The sequence below is a fragment of the Chionomys nivalis genome, chromosome 8, assembly GCF_950005125.1.
Source record: "Chionomys nivalis chromosome 8, mChiNiv1.1, whole genome shotgun sequence".
NCBI classification, from domain to species: domain Eukaryota; kingdom Metazoa; phylum Chordata; class Mammalia; order Rodentia; family Cricetidae; genus Chionomys; species Chionomys nivalis.
The window spans coordinates 33,569,369-33,587,489 of NC_080093.1; the positions used below are offsets into that span (position 1 = coordinate 33,569,369).

The following is an 18,121-nucleotide window of genomic DNA, read 5'->3' on the forward strand; positions in this document are numbered from 1 at the left end:
TCCTCCAAGGAAGTCCGCATTCCTATTCTAGCCTGCCTGAATGCTTTTTTGGGGGAACATTGTATATACATATATTTCAAACAACACCTAAATTACTACCTTCCACTAAGCCTTCTTTTTCCCAAAGAATAAAACAGACTAGGGAGATTCCAATAGAACTCACAGCTTCCTCAAGCCCTTCACGGAGTGAGGTTACAAGGTGAGTGCTAAGAAATAAAAAGGCGAGCTTCACACATGTACCTGAAAACGCTGGCGCACCTGGCTCAGCATCCTTACATTCTGGGCTTCATTTCTTCATCCACAACATGTGGCCTTGAACAAGCTGGTCGTCTCAGATGCTCTATGTCGCTCAAGTACGCATAGTGCTTCCTACCGGTTAGGGTTGGTGGTCTGATCTAAAGAGCCTGCACAGCGCCTGGTTTGCTGTTCTTACTGTTACAAAAGAAGTCTGATCACTACTGTGATTGTTATCATCGCTCCGTTAGTATCACTAAAATAATAGTGGTTAACAGACCTCTCCCATTGCCATAAGAATGATTCTTGGTCTTTGTATCAAAGAGTTCTGATTTTGGGTGGACATCAGTTTAACCTTTTAGCCTGGTATCAAGGACAATAACATAAATTAGAGAATTAGTGTTAATGATGGGAAAAAGCATTTTTACTGAATCATATACGGTCTCTAAATAAATATACATAGGAAACCACCAGCCCAAAGTATTAAAAGAAATTCAGGGGGTTAGCAAGATGGTTCAGCAGGTAAAGATGTTTGTTGCTAAGCCTGGACACCGAAGTTGATCTCCAAATACACATGGTGGAAGGAGTGACTAGATTCTGGCAAGTTGTCCTCTGACCTCCACATGTGTGCTGTGGCACATGCATGCATGCAACACATGCATAATGCAATAAATAACTTGTATTGTTTTTTAAAATATTTATTTATTTATTTATTTATTATGTATACAATATTCTGTCTGTGTGCATGTCTACAGGTCAGAAGAGGGCACCAGACCTCTTTACAGATGGTTGTGAGTCACCATGTGGTTGCCGGGAATTGAACTCAGGACCTTTGGAAGAGCAGGCAATGCTCTTAACCACTGAGCCATCTCTCCAGTCCAATAACTTGTATTATTTAATACATTCTCTAGCAGTCGTTTTTGGAGATAGCCAAAGATACATAGACTATGTTTTCATAAGTCTTTAGAGCCCAGCACAAGAAGTCAATGAGGAAAATTACTGTAGGTATGATTTCCCACTTCTGTCTGCTCTCAGCCCAATGTGAAAAGCCTTTAGTGTTAATTAACTGTGTTGAGAAAATTATGATCTGTGTAAAGCCATTTCATTTTAATTCATTGTTCATAAAGAGATGAGGCTTTCATCCTCCTAAGGACAAAGATTGATTATCACACTGTCCTGGACAGAAACATCAACACAGAGTAAGATGATTTTAAAATTTCAGAAATAGTCTCATCAAATTCTTCATACACAAGAGAATTCATGTTCTAATTCAAGGGAATCTGTTCCCTGCTGTGGAATAATCCTTCACTATGAAGATGTGTTGTTCTCGTTGTTAATAAAAGCTGATTGACTGATAGCTAGGCAGGACTTTTGGGGCAAAGAGAATGCTGGGGAGAAGACAGGGGAGAGGCGGAGAGTCACCAGAGTCAAGTTAGATACGGAAAAGCAACATGGGAAGTTCATAGGTGAGGTAAACAAGACTTGGGGCAGCACATAGATTGGTAGAAATGGGTTAATTTAAGTTGTAAGAGCTGGTTGGACACAAGCCTAAGCTATTGGCCGAGCATTTATAATTAATAATATGTCTCTGTTTGGTTATTTGGAGAGCAGCTGGTGGGACAGAGCTGACTGATGGTCTAGATGGAAAACTCTGGCTGCAGTTCTTCAAACTGTTCGCTCATGGAGATCCACCTGCCCCTGTGTCCTGAGTGCCGGGGTTAAAGGTGTGTGCCACCATGGCCAGGCTTCCCCAAGGGCTTCCAAAGACTTGGAATTTCACTGTGCAGTGTTGGTCTTTCCTTTGAATTTAGAAAGTGAGAGTCGTTTCTCAGAAAAGTGGTTACTTTTTGTCACAAGACTGATTCTTACAACCACCTGTAGGACGTTCTTAGCAACAGTGAAAAATGCCTTGTGATTCTCAGATCCTCTCAGCACAGGTGGCTTCTGTGGTCCTTAGAACGGCTCAGGGTTCACCAGGGTGGTCCTGAGTGAGAATGACTCACCGTGCTTCTTTGTTAATTCTGCCTGATAATCCAGCTGTTCGTAGAAGATGTTCCCAGTCTCACTATTTCTTATCCCTTTGGCTTCAGACATTCACTAATAGGGCCTCTCACTTTCTGAGAATTCTTAGGAATTCCTGAATTTGTCTGGTAACCTAGGGTCTTTCTTTGTAATACATGTTTTTTGTTGTTGGTTTTTCGTTTGTTTGTTTTTTGTTTTTCGAGATAGGGTTCAACTGTATAACCTTGGCTGTCCTGGAACTCACAAAGATCTGCCTGCCTCTGCCTCCTGAGTGCTGGGATAAAAGGTATGCACCATCATTGCCTGGCACTATAATACATATTTTTTGAAATGATCAAAACAATCGGCAAGGAATCAACTTTCCTATAGGAAGATTATAAGAAAAGTTTTGGTGTTTTTGTTGTTATTGTCATTGTTGTTGTTTAAAAAGATATAATAACAAATACATAACTCACTATATCATTATCACATCAGATACATCACAAGATTTATAAAATCCAATCATGTATAAAATATCTTCATGTCATTCAAACATAAGACAATAGAAAACATTAAAAGAAATGAAACATTTGTTCAAAATAAGTGTTGAATGAATATTAAAGCATGCCGGGGGCCTAGAGAAATGGCTCAGTGGTTAAAAGTACTGGCTGCTCTTCCAGAGGACTTGGGTTTAATTCTCAGTACCCACATAGCAGCTTACAACCATTTGTAACCACAGTTCCAGGGGATCTGGTACCTTTTTGTGGTCTCTGCTGGCACCAGGTATGCAAGTGGTACACAGACATACATGGAGGCAAAACACCCATACAGAAATATGTATATATACACACACACACACCCCTACACACACACCCCTACACACACACACACACACACATACATTTCTGTATGCTCCTTCTTAAGGTGACTCTATTTTCAGGAGTAAGTCACTCTTAGCAGACAACAGGGCCATGGACACACAGTAACAGCTATTACCAAGGAGTGAACCCCTGCCTCCTATCCTCCTGCCTTCATCTGCGATTGGCATGCAGAACCACAGCTAGATTCTGGTTTTAACCTGGCAGTTAAATTTCCTATAATTTGACAAGTTCTTATTTGGGATACAGATAAGATTAATGTCTTAACGCTTCAGAAAAGAAAAAAAGAAAGAAAGAAATCAGAGCGATGTAATTGGGAAGGACCTGGAGATGTAAAATACCTTGTGGAAACTTCTTGCCTTTGATCTGCTCACTGGTGTTTTAGGAAAGGACCTCATGGTTAAGCAAAAATGGGAAGTTAAAGCAAGTTCTTTTCTGCAGAGCCTCCCATGTCTTCACCACACTGACGTGCTCTCTGGCCCTGCAAGGCTGTCAGCACTCACTGGGGAAATGCAGGTCTTGCTGAGTAAGTGTCTTCTGTGTGTGACATACATACATACATACATACATATATACATATACCACAAAACTTAAACATAACTCTAACCATAGAAAACCCAAATGAACATAATTTCATAGTCCAATAAATCTGTTAACATTAAATGAAAGTTAAGAGAAAAAGGTTTAAAAAGGCATGTAGGGTGAAAGATTATTAATGTGAAGTGTGTCTTTTCTATGTTGGTCCTACCTATCCAAGAGCACGGAAGAGCTTTCCATTTTCTGATATCTTCTTCAATGTCTTTCTTCAAAGACTTAAAGTTCTTGCCATACAGGTCTTTCCTTTGTTTGGTCAGAGTTACTCAAAGAGATTTTGTGTTATTTGTGGCTATTGTAAAGGGTGATGTTTCTCTGATAGGAGGGCTACTGATTTTTTTTTTAGTTAATCTTATATCCTGCCACATTACTGAAGTAGGAGTTGTAGGAGTTCCTTGGTAGAATTTTTGTGGTCACTCATGTATATTATCATATCTAAAGTGTGTATTTTCATAAAAATATTTTATGTGTATATATCGATTGTTTACCCTTTCTTCCACAATCTGTAATCTTGCTGCCTATAATTTGTCTATTTTACTTTTTTTATTTAGAAGAGCATGTCCTTAATACCTTGTTTTATAAATTCCCCAAATAAATAACCATCTCATAGGAAAAAAAGAGAAGAAGTGGAGAGGTCTTTGCGGGTTTCAGTTGATAGTTCCGCTGGCTTCTCCATCGCAGTTCAAGGATACTAGTGACAAGGAGAGCGCATTAGGAGAATTTGGGCTGTCTACAAGGGACGTCTTGGCCGTTTCCTTGACTTCACAAAAAGTTCTTTTTTTCCTCATTAATAAGGTGGACCAGTATGAACATCATTCCTACTCTTTTTGGTTGTTTTTAGCCTTGGGGGTGGAACAGATACACAGCCTTTAGGTTGTGTGTGAACTACCACTTAGTTACACCACTAAAATCAAACACTATACACTCCTGGCAGCGAGTCAGTTGTACTCCCAAAAAGTGGCTAATATTTTGGGAAGGAAAGCAGTAACCGAAGCTGGCTTTGACTCTGTCTCCACCTCCTGGGCTCTGGGGTTACAGCTGTGCTGCCAAGATCAGTCTTTTTCTCCTTTTAATTCCCTCTTTCTTCATTCCTCTCCATAGTGAGCATTTTTTCTGGTTTGGGATTTGAGGCAGATTTTATAGAGAGAAGGCAGAACACCCATAGGTTCTGCAGAAGGAAAGGTTTCAGGCAAACATACTCAGCACAGAAGGTTGCGCCTCATGTTTGTTTCCCTTGGCTTTGTCCATCCGTTTCTGGATGACATTAAATGTGCTTTAATCTCCTATTGGAGGTGCTTTGTCCAGAGACAAGTTCAATAGTGTGGACCGAGGCAGTGCAGAGGGAGCCGGTTCCTAAGCAGATGTGTAGGAAGTACAAGCAAGACAAGAATAAGAAAACAATGTGTTTGTTTCAATTACAACAATGAAAAGAAAAGAAAAGCTACAAAAGTGGCTGCTGGGATAAGTCCTGAGGACTGAAGGGCCTGACATGTTGTGATTCCCCACAACAAATGTTTCTGCTGAGTGCGGGCGCACACAGACACACACACACAGACACACACACACACTGCCCAGCCTCCAGTTTCACCTCTGGCAGAGCCTAACAATTCTCAGCTCTCCTTTCCAGGGTTATTTTTGGCGAGGACTGTTCTGATGGCAAAAGGTTTCAGCCCCCTCCCACCTCCCGCTCTGTCCTTACTAGGGAGAGAAACTGGTGCTTGAGTTAAGCTGCCCCTCAGGGTGTGGGGAGAGAGGGCTGACGGCAGGAGGGGACCTGGGCTAGACCCGACTCCAGTCTTAGTCTATCTTCTAGAGAGTGTGCTTAGATCGGTAGCAGCTGGAAGGCCAAGTCTGGAGCTGGACTGAAGGTGTAGTTGGGGACGCAGTGGCTGGCCTTGGAGTCCAGCTTTTGGGACACTAGGAAAGTCAGGCCAGCTGGGGAAAGAAACCGAGGACAGCTGGGCGATCCTCTGGGAAGAAGCTGGGCCGCAGAAAACTTTATCTGAAAGTGGAGGCAGACTCCATTCCGGGGCATCGAGGGGACCCGCAGGGAGCAGCGGTGGGAGGGCGGGGAGGGGCGGGGAGGGCGTGAGGCGGAGCCGGGAGTGAGTCTAGGCGGTGGGGGCCGGGCGGGCGGCAGATCCCCGAGGTTCCCGCAGCCGTCGCAGGACCGGCCAGCGGCGCCATGGAGGGGAGCCCCATCCCGGTGCTGACAGTGCCCACGGCACCCTACGAGGACCAGCGACCAACCGGCGGTGGCGGGCTGCGGCGACCCACGGTGCTTTTCGAGGGTCAGCGCAACTACCTGCCCAACTTCATCCAAAGTGTGCTGTCGTCCATCGACCTGCGCGACCGCCAGGGTTGTACTATGGTGGTGGGCAGCGACGGCAGGTACTTCAGCAGGACGGCCACGGAGATCGTGGTGCAGATGGCTGCCGCCAACGGGGTGAGTGATTCTCACGCTCCGTTTTGCGGTCCCCGCGCCCGGGCCACCTCCCTAGTGCTCTATTCAGCTTCCTACACCAGCGCACTGGCAGCCACTAGGCATACTTGGGACACTGACCTTAAAGGGGGCTGTTCTGAAAGCCCTGGGACTGGAACCTTAGATTTCTCTCGCACCTGTTCCACTTTCTTCTGTATTTCCTTCCTCGCCCATTTTCCACTTTATCCCAGCTCTGAGTTTCCAGTATTCTCCCAACCAGTTAGTAGCCTTCCTCCCCTCACAGACATGAGGACTTCCTACCCCGGTGTTGTTGTTGTTATTATTATTATTATTATTAATTATTCACTATCCTCTTCCAAATCTTAGCTGTCAAACTTAACAAATACTTGCACGCACATTGAACTGGTGAACTATTTGCCTGGAGGTGGCTAAATTACTTTAGCTCCATGGTCCTTTAGTGACTACTTTGGGACAGGAATGGGGTGAATGGCTTGGGAGCATTGCAGCCTGGCCTCGCAGTTCCCAGGAGGGATATCTCCAATGGGTATCGCAATTCCCAACTTCTCTTGGAAGATGCTTTTGGCGTGTGACAAGGCAGGCCTCTTCCAACTCGTCGGCGGCACCTTCATTTCCTCTTCCTTCTCCCAAGACGTCTGCCGTTTTCTTCTGCAACTTGATTTCTCAGACTTTGAGTTTCTTGCCTTCTGCTCCCTCTTCCTTATCCTACAGACAGAAGCACATTCCGGTGAATCCTCCCTGCTCTCCCCACTTCGTTCCACCTTATCCCCAAACACAGCTACCAAAACTTGAAACTACCAAACTTTAGCGGGTCTTTGAATTATCCATAGGAAACATGGCTTTAAAACATTATCTGACCCTGATTAAACACGACCAGATTCACACCAGTGAAACTTTCCCTTGAGTGGAATCCCTTGCAGATGTACAGAGTTAAATATCTTTAAAAGTGAAACTAGATAATTACCTGTCGTGTGGATTCTAGCCATCCTACAGCTCCCTATGCCCTCAGTTCTTCTTACTGTTTCTTTAGAGATGCCCATGTTTCAGGTTTTGTACTGTGACTGTCTCTTCTCAGCGTTTTAGCCTTGGAATAGGGAGGGAAAGATGCTTTGTGAGATTTTTTGTTGCTGCTGCTGTGTGTGTGTTAATATCCAAAAAACATTTGGGGGAAATAGGACCAGATAAATTCCAGACTGGCATTTATCTTTGGCTCTTCACCTACGATTGATGAATCTTGGCTGGAGTCTGGGGTTGGCGAGAGGTTGACAAATGCTCGTTCCCTCTTGTCAGACAGAGTTATTCCTGGGAATGATGGGAGGATAATGAGCCCCGAGAGAGCTTTGACAGCGTTCACCCCCCTCCATGCTCTAGTTTGTCAGGGGGTAGGAGAAGCCTATCCAGTATTTACTGTGGGCCAGAATATTTGGTAAGAGAGTTGTTGATTTGCAGTTCAAGCACTGACTTGGAGCAGCCTCCTCTTCATCTTCTCATCTTCTGGGAGACTTGTTCTGAAGTGAATAGTCAGATGGTTGACTCTGGAAGAAATGTAGTTTGGCAGGGGTAGAAAATCACAAGCACTATAAGTCCTTGTGTGGTTGAATGTGGTTGGGGAACTCACTTGTCTTCTAACCCGCATGCTGTGTTAGGCTGAGAGGGTGACTGGAGTCCTAAAACCTTTAAACAGATTCCTGACTGGGACATTCATAAACAGGATACAAAAATAACAGAAATTAGCATTTATTCTTGCCAAATGGGGAAATCTGATTATCAAGTGGCCTGTCGTTCCTTCATCTGAAAATGTCTGGTTTTGATTAAAAAGTTAATGTGGTGGTTTGAATAAGAATGGTCCCTATAGGCTCATGTATTTGAATGCCCAGTCATCTGGAAGTGGCACTGTTTGAGAAGGATTAGAAGGTGTGGCCTTGTTGGAGCAGGTGTGGTTTTGTTGGAGGAAGTGTGTCACTGGGGGTGGGATTTGAGGTTTCAAAAGCCTAGGCCAGGTCCAGTCTCTCTCTCTCCCTGCTCCCTGTAGATTAGGATGTAGAACACTCACTACTTTCCAGCACCATGTCTGCCTATATACTTCCATGCTCCCCGCTATGCTGACAAGGGGCTAAGCCTCTGAAACTGTAAGCAAGCACCCAATAAAATACTTTCTTTGATAAGAGTTGCCACGGTCATGGTGTCTCTTCACAGCAGCAGAACACTGACTGAGACAGTTAAGTTTATAAGGAACTTTTCTGAGAAAAGCTGTACTTGGTATTTGGTAATATACTTGCTGGAGAAGAACAGAACTATGAAATTTCTAAATGGTGAACAAATTACATATATCTTACTAGTTCACCAAGCTTCAAACTGACATATTTCACACTACTAAGTGTATAATTTGGGATTTGAACATTTCTTGGATAAAATTATGAGTATGGAGTCAGAAAGATGGCGTAGCAGGTAAAGGTTCTTGCTTCTGATAACTGGAACTCATGTGGCAGAAGAGAACAGACTACTGCAAATTGTCCTCTGACTTCCACATGTGAATTGTGATATATGTATGTACATGTGTGCATACACATATATGATAAATAAGTGTTAAAATTAAAAATTATGGTTGGGATAGTGCATGCCCGCACTCTCACACATCCACCTTGCACACATACATATATGTACATAAAATAAACTTTAAAAAATTTTAAAATTTATGAATATCTCCAGCTTTCAGAAAAGCCAAGACAGAATATGTCCTTGTTATGTTTGTGTCATTCTTTTTGGCTTCAGTATTTACATTTTCTTAAGAAAACTAGCATTTGTATGCATGGATCTTAAGTATGGATCTCTTTAAAAAAAAATAAGGACCCATTTCCACATACTTATAACTCTGCATTTGGGTTGAGTTAACTCTGTTGTTTTGAAATTCTTTTATGGGAGATTTATTCAAACCAAGTTCTCCTAATCAAGTAATAAACATTGCATTTGGTAACTTAGGTCATTTTTTTTACCTACAAAATACTGTCTCCTGCCTGTCTATGAAACTGATTTGCCAAAGACTCAGACCAGTTGCCTTGTAGACTTCTGGGCTCTTAAAATATATTTTTAGGGTGCCATGTCACTTTTTGTTCTGCCCTGTGTTGACTGGACGTTGGTTCTGAAGACCTAGCTTAGTCCATGTGCATTGCTGTAATGAAATGTCATGATATGTCTATTGTGTACACAACAGAAACTCATTTAAAGCAGTTCTAGAGGCTGAAAGTCCAAGGTCAGGGCTCTGGTTATCTTGGTGTCCGGCTCACAGAATTGTGCTTTCTTACTGTGGCTTCATGCAGTGGGAGGGCCTAGCTATTTCTTGAGCTCTCTTTTATTAAGGGCACTAAATGCCAATCATGATGACTCCCTCCTCACCACCTAAACCCTTCCTAGATGCCTTACCTCCAACTGTCACCTTGGGCTTAGGATTTTGATGCATGAATTTTGGGGATATGAGCATCCAGTCCTTTTGAAAGCTTAATTGATTCAGTTTTAACTTATTTTTTAATAAGAGTATTTCAAAGCTTGGTGTGGCCATGCATGCCTCTGATGCCATTTATGGTAAGAGGATTATGAGTTTGATGTCTGTTTGGTAAAGCAAGTAAAACCATTGTTAATTCAGTGTCTTCATTTTTCCAAACTCTAGATTTTTCCTCTGCTCCTGCTTCCATGCCCTACAGGTGGAGTCACCTTTTGGTCTATTTACTCAGTCTCCCCAGTCTCACCCCTCACCCCAACCCAGCAGCACATCAAATGCAACAATCAACACTTGGTGGGGGGGCTCTGAATTATATGCAGCTTGTGAAGTACAAGCTGTGTGGTCTCAGTATTAGTGACAGTTGAAGGACAGCAGAGTCCCGGTGGTCACTGTTTCTGTGCCACACCGTTTTTTCCTCAGTTCTGGTCAGTTGCGGGCTCAACTTTAGACTATGTGCATGTTTGGTTTCCTATCAGCCTTTACCCAATGGCTTTACGATCACTAATGATCGTCTCTTAAACTAGTTTGTTGGCGGTTTCAAAATAGTGTTAACGTGCATGTGTGTGATGTATGTCATAGCATGTGTTAGGTCAGAGGACAACTTTTGGGAGTTGGTTTTCTGCTGTCATGTGGGTCCTGGCAATGGAATTCACGATGTCAGGTTTGGCAGCAGATGCCTTTACCTGTTTAGCCATTTCCTCAGCCCCGTGTCTTGCTTTTCACATGGGTACTGGGATTGAGCTCAGGTGTTCATGTTTGCAGTGCAAGCACTTACCTTGTGTCCTCTCTCCAGCCTTTGGGGCATTCTTTTATAAACTGGATATTGTCCTCACTACTGGGTTTCTTAGTTACTGCTCCTGGAAAGGAGACACTTTGTTTCTTTCTTTTTCACACCTCCAACTTTGGAGTAGGGATTTGAGGAAATAGCCCATCTCCACAACGGAACTTCATGACAACTGAACAAGTTAGTTTTCTCCTTGGTCTGGCTTAGGCATGTCTCTGGCTAGCTCCCTTAACTCAAGTTACCCTGTTTCACTTTATCAACCTTTTGCCTCAGGGCCTTTTACTTTCTTTCTATATGTCATACTTTCATTGCTTCTCCTGTCTCTCTAGCTGACAGTAGCTGCCTGGCTTTTTGCCCCAGGCGTTGCTCTTGCTCTCTCTCTCTCTCTCTCTCTCTCTCTCTCTCTCTCTCTCTCTCTCTCTCTCTCTCTCTCTCTCTCTCCTCCTTCTTCCTCTCGCTTTTCCTTCTCATGCTAAGTTTCTCCTCCTATTTAGTCTCTCTGCCTAGCAGCTCCACCTGTCCTTTCTCCTGCCCAGCTGTTGGCCATTCAGATGCCATAGGCAGGCAAGGTGAAAAAAAAATGCAGCCCATCATTTCCTAATTAAACAAATGCAGCATAAATGTAAGGAACACACCTTTACACAGCTAAAGGGCTTAATCCCAAGAAGGTGGACACCCCAGGATTCGAACATTTCTCCCAAAGTCCATCAACCCACAGCTCATTCTCTCTGCATGTGTGCCTTTGGGAGACATCGCAGCTTCAGACCATAACAGGTTTTAGCAAAAAAGAAAGTAGTATTGTTGTGGCCAACTGGATGTAGATAATTATAATGTAACCATATGTACTGACAAAGCCTGTCATTGGTCCCTTGACAAAAGCTGCACAGCTCTGTTGTACATTGTAGCCAAGAGGAAATCCATCTGCTGGTGAGGTATGAGCTGTACTGACAACAGGATGGCCAGCAATGATGAACAAAGGGCGCAGAATATTCATGACGCTGCAAGCCTTAGTCCATGCCAGCGAGACCTTTTGGAGGTGGAAGAGGAATTGCAGTCACCTGAGAAAAGTCGGGTCAACTGGAGATTTGAGACTGGCCTCCAGACAGGTGCTCCCAGACAAGCTGCATGATCCCCATTGTCCATGAGAAGCTGGCTGTTCCCTAAAATGAGAACAGAATTGTTTTGGCGTTGATTACAACTGTCTGGGGAGTGGATCTTGGTATGGTTCCAAAGAGGACTAACACAGACTAGAAGCTGAAACAAAGTAGGCTCTGCTGGTAGTGGGTGGGCATGCAGAGAAGGAAGCAAGACCCTCCCCTGTGCTTCAACACCTAGGGCCTCTTCCCTGACTTAGAGCTGAAAATGGGTTGGGTGGCCCAGAATCCTGCCTCTAGCGGAAGAGTGATTGCTTCATATTTGTAGCTGGTGTTCATTGTAGAACTGGTGGACAGTTCAGACGTTAGGAAAAGCAGGCTCATGGAACACTCAGGAGAAACCTGAAGGGGCCTTCCATCACGTTGTCTCATTGCCTTTTTGGATCTTCACACCTGAGCACAGAACAGGCAAGTTTCCTGGGAGCAACAACACACTTAGGAGCCCGTGGCTGCCTCCATCTCCCTGTGTGACCAGTGTTTGGTTGACACTTTTAGCCTCTGGTCTTCATTCACTTTTTATGGGGACGCTGAAGGAGTGGGAGAGTCTTGAGAACAGCTGGGCCCTCCCAGCTGCTGGGAGGTTATTTTAAGCTTTGGTTAATGTGTCCAGAGGCCCAGATGGCATCTTGAACTAAGCTGCTTTGCTAAATCTTGTGATAAAATAGAATGATGTTTATTGAAAAGGCAGACACGCATCTGTAGCATTATGCGTAAAACTTGCCCAAGGAATCATTTTTGATGAGAAGTCTGCTTTGATAGACCCTCTGTGAACTCTGGAAGTGTGTCACTTTCTTCAAAGACTTGAGGACCAGAATTTAGGGTCAACTTTTGGAGCAGCTCAAACACAGGTATTGAATCCATCAATCTTAGCTCTCATTTTAGGGTCCTGCCTGTTGTTAGAGAACAGCAATATAAATAAGTCTTGAATAGAATTTTAGCAAGATTACTTGGGAATAATACACAGGAGAAAATGAATCTGATTATTCCAGGAATATAACAGTGAAGGTAGAGAGCTAGGGCTTCAAGGTCAGGCATGCAATGCTAGCCTTACTGTGAGTAGATCGAAAACGTTCAAGACTGGCCAGTATGTGTTCACACAGCCGAAGGGGCATTTTCAATCTTCTCATCTGATTTCACCGTGCTAGTTATGAATAGAAGCATATCTGTAATATGCTCAAGACTTTTAAAAGTGAAGATTCCCCATTTTCTGAGTCGTTAAATATCACATACCTTGTATGATTTTAGTGACACCAACTTTTGGAGCAATGTCTGTATTCATAGGAAGAGAAAATAATTCAGGGACAATCAACCATCAGGGAAGATTTTTTCCTTGGTCTGGAATCATGGGAGTTTTTGACTTTTCCCATTCCAAGGCTTTACGGAGAAGCATTTGTATAAACATTAAGTTATTGCCTTTCTATTGTTTTCCTTTGATAAGATTCCTGGATTCTAGCTAGTGCTATCTAGTTTTATATTTAGAATTTCCATAGTGTGGGGGGCACAACTGAAATCAGAGGTACAGAGTTTAGTTTATCCAATAACAGATCTCAAAAAATACTGAGAGGAGAGTTTTAAAACTAACAGTTCATATCTTCAATACAGAATACACCCTTCCAAATCAAGAAGATAACCCAAACAATTTAAAACAAAAGTTGTCACCAACAAAACACACAAAATGATAAACAACCTCATTGTAACTAGATAAATCTAAATAAAAATATGTCAAAAAAATTGAAAATACTCAAGAGTTGGTGTGGCTATGGGAAAGTCATCATGTTTATATTACATATCGTTGATGATAAATATTATCTGTCACATTACATTTGTTACATTACATATGCTATATTACACTATGTTATATTGCATATTGTTAATAGACACAGCATTTTGGTCAGTTTCTCAGTACGCATCTGAACTAATAGAGTCTTTATACAACAACCCAGGAGTGTGGTAATCTACGAATGCGTTCCGTAGATGTTTAAGTATAAATGTGCAAGCCTGTATTCCAGAATGCTCACTGTAGCACTCTGCTAAGAGAACATCAGAAAACAGTCTATACCCATAGCGGGTGAGAGGCGCTTACCACACGGCTACACAATGATACTATTACAATCTGAAAATGGAGGAAGTGAGAATACAGTCTGAGAAAGATGGGAATGGCAGTCCGCCAACAGGAGAAGTAGCCCCGGGATTGCGTGACCCCAGCTTTTGTATATAAGGTCAGCAAATAGGACTGGACTTCCAAGGTTACACCGGCACATCTTTGTGTGTCTGTGGTGGGGTAGGGGGAGAACCCCCTTCCTCCCTACTTTACATACCTCTCTAATTAAAACAGTTATACACGTGCGTATTCATTGATTTCATAATTAAAGACATTAATAACCAGGTGCATGGAAGTTGGGCTAGAGGATCGTATAAACTTACAGGGCCAGCCTGGGCAACACAAGCTGCCCTCTATCTCAGCAACCAACTAACCAGCCAAACAAACACATACACAAAAACTAACATATCACCACCACCAAGTAGCATTTAATAAACAAAGCAAAACCAGGGAGGGGTCTGGAGTTTATCTATGGTGTTGTTGCTTACAACCTGCATGATCAGCGGAAATCCCACAGCCTTGGGGTTGGTTTATAACCATGGAGAGAGCAGTGAGACTTGCCTCCACATTTTCTAGGTTACTCAGCGGCTTAAAAATAATGAATTATTAAGAATTATTTTTGTGTACTCGTATGACACAATTATTAGAGAAACACTTGGTTTGATGAAAAGGAAGGAGTGTGTTCATTTGTTAACCCTGGCTTTTCTAACCAGAGGCTCCTGTTAGTCTGGTGACCACAGTTGCTTCCTATGGCTCCCTCTTGACTTTTGGCATCTCTCCATGCTGCCGGGCAAGCGGGGCAACTGCTGAAGACACCATCCCCGCTCTTCCCAGCTGTGCCTGCACACACATGCACTCCTCTGAATGGCCCTTGAGGTGGTGGCAGTTGGTCCCACAGAGTGACTCAACCCAAAGGACTTTTCCTGGAACAGTCTGTGTGTTGTCTCCTGAGGGGAGCTAGTTGGGGCAACACCATGTTTTTCCGTATTTAACCTTTCTGCTCCTCAGTCTTTGAGGGGACACCAAGCCTGGCCTCTAGGCTTACCCCATTACCCTTTCCTGAAGCCAGCCCTTAATCTGCTCATTTCACGAAGATTTTCTGACCTAACGGGCTAGGTCATGTGAGAGCTCACTGGGAGGAACAGGCCCAGCAGAAGCTGGGAGACTCCACGCTAATCTCACTAATCGGCCAGGAGTCTGAAAATCCACAGCTGTGGAAGCTCGCCTCACTTTCGGGCACTTGGGTAGGATGTTTGTCAGGCGCCTGTGCCTGCAGCTTTGCTCAGTGTTTGGTTAGGAGGCATGCTATTCTTTTTTGGGAGGATCTCTCAAATGTACAGTGACAGATGCAGACACGGAAGGCCTAGAATGGCTGTCATAAATAATAGTAAACTGTTTAATCCTACCGAGTTGTAAATCTGACTGCAGAGGTCTTTAGTTCACCAGTTCACTGGAACATATGATAAAGGGTGGGGACGCTTAGAAAACGGGCAGTTATTATTTCCCAGTCAGGCAGAAGTTGGTCTGAGGAGATTCACTTAAAAACACGCAAAAATGAATTTTAAAATTGATGGTGATAACTACTCAGAAAATATGTAAGTTTAAAGAGATTTTTAAAATCTTATGTGCAATCCTTAACGTGAAAGCTGCCCAACTGGTAGGTGTGGATATGTATGTGTGTATTCTGTCGCATATGCCCAGGGCTCCATCCTCCTTAACCTTCCCTCAGAGCTGTATTTTTCCCTTGAGTATGTTTAAGAGGAGTCTTTATTCCTTTTTCTGTTGCTGTATAAACAACGATGACTGAAATAGTTTAAAGGAGAAAGGGTTCATTGTATCTCAGAGGTCAAGGTGCAGTCTGTCATGGCAGGGAAGTCATGGCAGGAGCTTGAGGTATCTGGTCACATTGCGTTTCAAATCAGGCAACAGACAGGGATGAACACATGCAAGGTAGAGTGACTCTCTCTCCGCTTTATACAGGCCAGGGTTCCCTACCCAAGGAATGATCTTATCCACAAATAAGATGAGTCTTATTGTAAATAAGACAATCTCTCCTCCCCCCAGGTGAGCCCTCTCCAAGTGATTTTAGAGTCAAGTTGGCAAGTAATACTATCACAGAGCATAGAATAAGATTCCAAATGTCAGAAATGTTTGACGACATACCCAAATCGTCCTACTGATTTGTGTTTCTAGAACATTCAGTAGACCTGGTGATGGAGTGAGAGCATGAATATAAGGTGTATGAATCTGATGGATCTAGACAGGCTTCTTTCTCTGACAAGGATGGCTTTGGAACTGAACTCAATGTCAGTGATGAACAAGCAGCCCAATCTGGTACATCCAAGTGGACAGGGGCAGTGAGACTCTTAGACAGGCCAATATAAGAAGAGTTGGTTAATGTAGGGCTGTCATTCCCTCCCACAGACTTTGGCAGCTTCTTAGTGGGCAGGTTTGGTGGCTTAAAAGACAAAGCTATGGACACATTCTGTAAACTGAAGTGCTTCGTAATTATTGGCAAATAATATCCAGTTTAAGTTACACCTTGAGATGGTTTCAGTCTTCAAACATGTAATCATTTTACAAATAGAAACTTGGGGTAAAACACTTTGATATCCACCAGTCAATAATAGTTCATTTAAATAATGGAAGATTATACATCCTTTAAAATTATGTTGAGAAACTTCTTCAGTGTCATAAAAAGATAAGCTAGACTTGCCCAGAAAGACGCATGACGCATGTCCTCTCCTATATGTATGTCCTAGCTCCAAGGCTTTAGATTTGAAGGGTTTTCTTGGAGTATTTGTAGAAGTTGGGAAACTAAAATGGGTAGGTGAATGGGGGAAAGATTTTCAGGACGTGGTGGCATGAAGGGGGAAAAGGGAGTAATGGGTGGGGTTCAGTGAGTGGGGGATGAAGGAAAGAACAGATGGGGAAGGACAATTAACACTAAGAATGTTTGATAGCGCCATATGGAAACCAACTATTTTATAAGCTGTAAGCTTACACACACACACACGAGAGAGAGAGAGAGAGACCAAGACAGAGACAGAGACACAGAGACAGAGAGAGGAGAGACTAAGTGAATAATGTAGACCACACAGCAATCTCTTTTGTAACAATGTGTGGAGACAACTGAAGCCCACAGACCAAGGCTGTATCTGAAAATGTTGACAGTCGTTGTAGGTGGAAGAACGACAGATGATTTTTATTGTGTTATTATGTACTTTATAAATGTTTGACAAAAGTAAACATAGGAGAAAAAGATTTCAAGTTAGTGTCTGATGACACGGACACCTTCATTCATTGTTAAGAAACTACCAGCTAGAGAAAGGCGGTGGGATGTGCCCAAGGGTTGCTGGGTGCTGGGCACTGTGACCTGGAGCTTTGCTCGTTTGCCTTCTAGGCTCTCATCATGCAATCATTTAGATCTTTTAGATAACAAAACCGAGGTGCAGAGGGGCCAAAGATCTTGCCCAGAGCCACAGAGGCAGGGCGGAAGATCTGTTTTAATAGAATTTTCGGTTGGGTACCAGCTTGTCTCAGCTTGCCGACTCCCTTCCGCCTTCTTCCCTCAGGGAGATGCAGCGGACATGGGCAGTTTTTATCCTTGGTGTACTGGGGTGATGATACCCCACAGAATGTGAGCAGTTTCCTGAGTCAGGTTCAAGGACAAGGTTGCAGAGTGTTCTCCAAGAACTTAACACCTGATTACGAGGAGGGGCACAACTTCCAGGTTTTACTCCATTTTGCAGCTGAAGACAATTAGATTTCCCATCTCAGGAAGATTTTCATAATGGGCTGATGAAACAATGTAACTGGGGCCAGACTTCTACGTGCCTGTGAACCTTCTTCACATGCTCAGACACGGGGAATTGCATGAGAAATCTGTACTGGTTTGCTTCAGATGCACCCTCGTTTCTCCTTCCAGCTCCGGAGTGTATATAATGCCTTCCAAGGGTCCAGGAAGCTGGGGATGTATCCGGTTGTTCCCATCTGGTCCCCATGTAAGAAAGCACATAGCTGACAATTATCCATGTGCAAATGGAGAAGTCCCTTGATGTTTGGGTAACCACATCCATGCCTGGCCCCGAGTCTGTTCTTTCTCTAGATTCTACTGAGCCGTCCATCTCCTTACCCACACAGCGCTCCTTGAGGATTGGCATTTCTCTTGACAGCTGGGACTTCAAATCTGAAGGCTTAGTGTTCATTTTCATGGCAGCTTGGCTTTGGGCTTCATGTGTGTGTGTGTGTGTGTGTGTGTGTGTGTGTGTGTGAACAAAGAGGACAGGAAACAGGTCTTTTATATATTACACTTAATGGGTGGACACGGTGATATCCGTGTGGTCCTGTAGAACACTCTGTGGACCATGAAGGAAGTGTTCGTCTATTCTCTTTACTTTCTTTGATTCATTCTGGGA

At 43.4% G+C, this 18,121-nt stretch overlaps 1 protein-coding gene across 1 annotated transcript in view; it reads left to right on the forward strand.

The window, feature by feature from the left end:
• Positions 1-5,841: 5,841 nt before the first annotated feature.
• Pgm5 (phosphoglucomutase 5) overlaps positions 5,842-18,121 on the forward strand; it is a 157,295-nt gene continuing 145,015 nt past the window's right edge. The window contains exon 1 of the mRNA XM_057778496.1: positions 5,842-6,153. Coding sequence (XP_057634479.1) covers positions 5,893-6,153 — 261 coding nt within the window. The 5' untranslated portion in view covers positions 5,842-5,892. The remainder of the gene's footprint in view (positions 6,154-18,121) is intronic.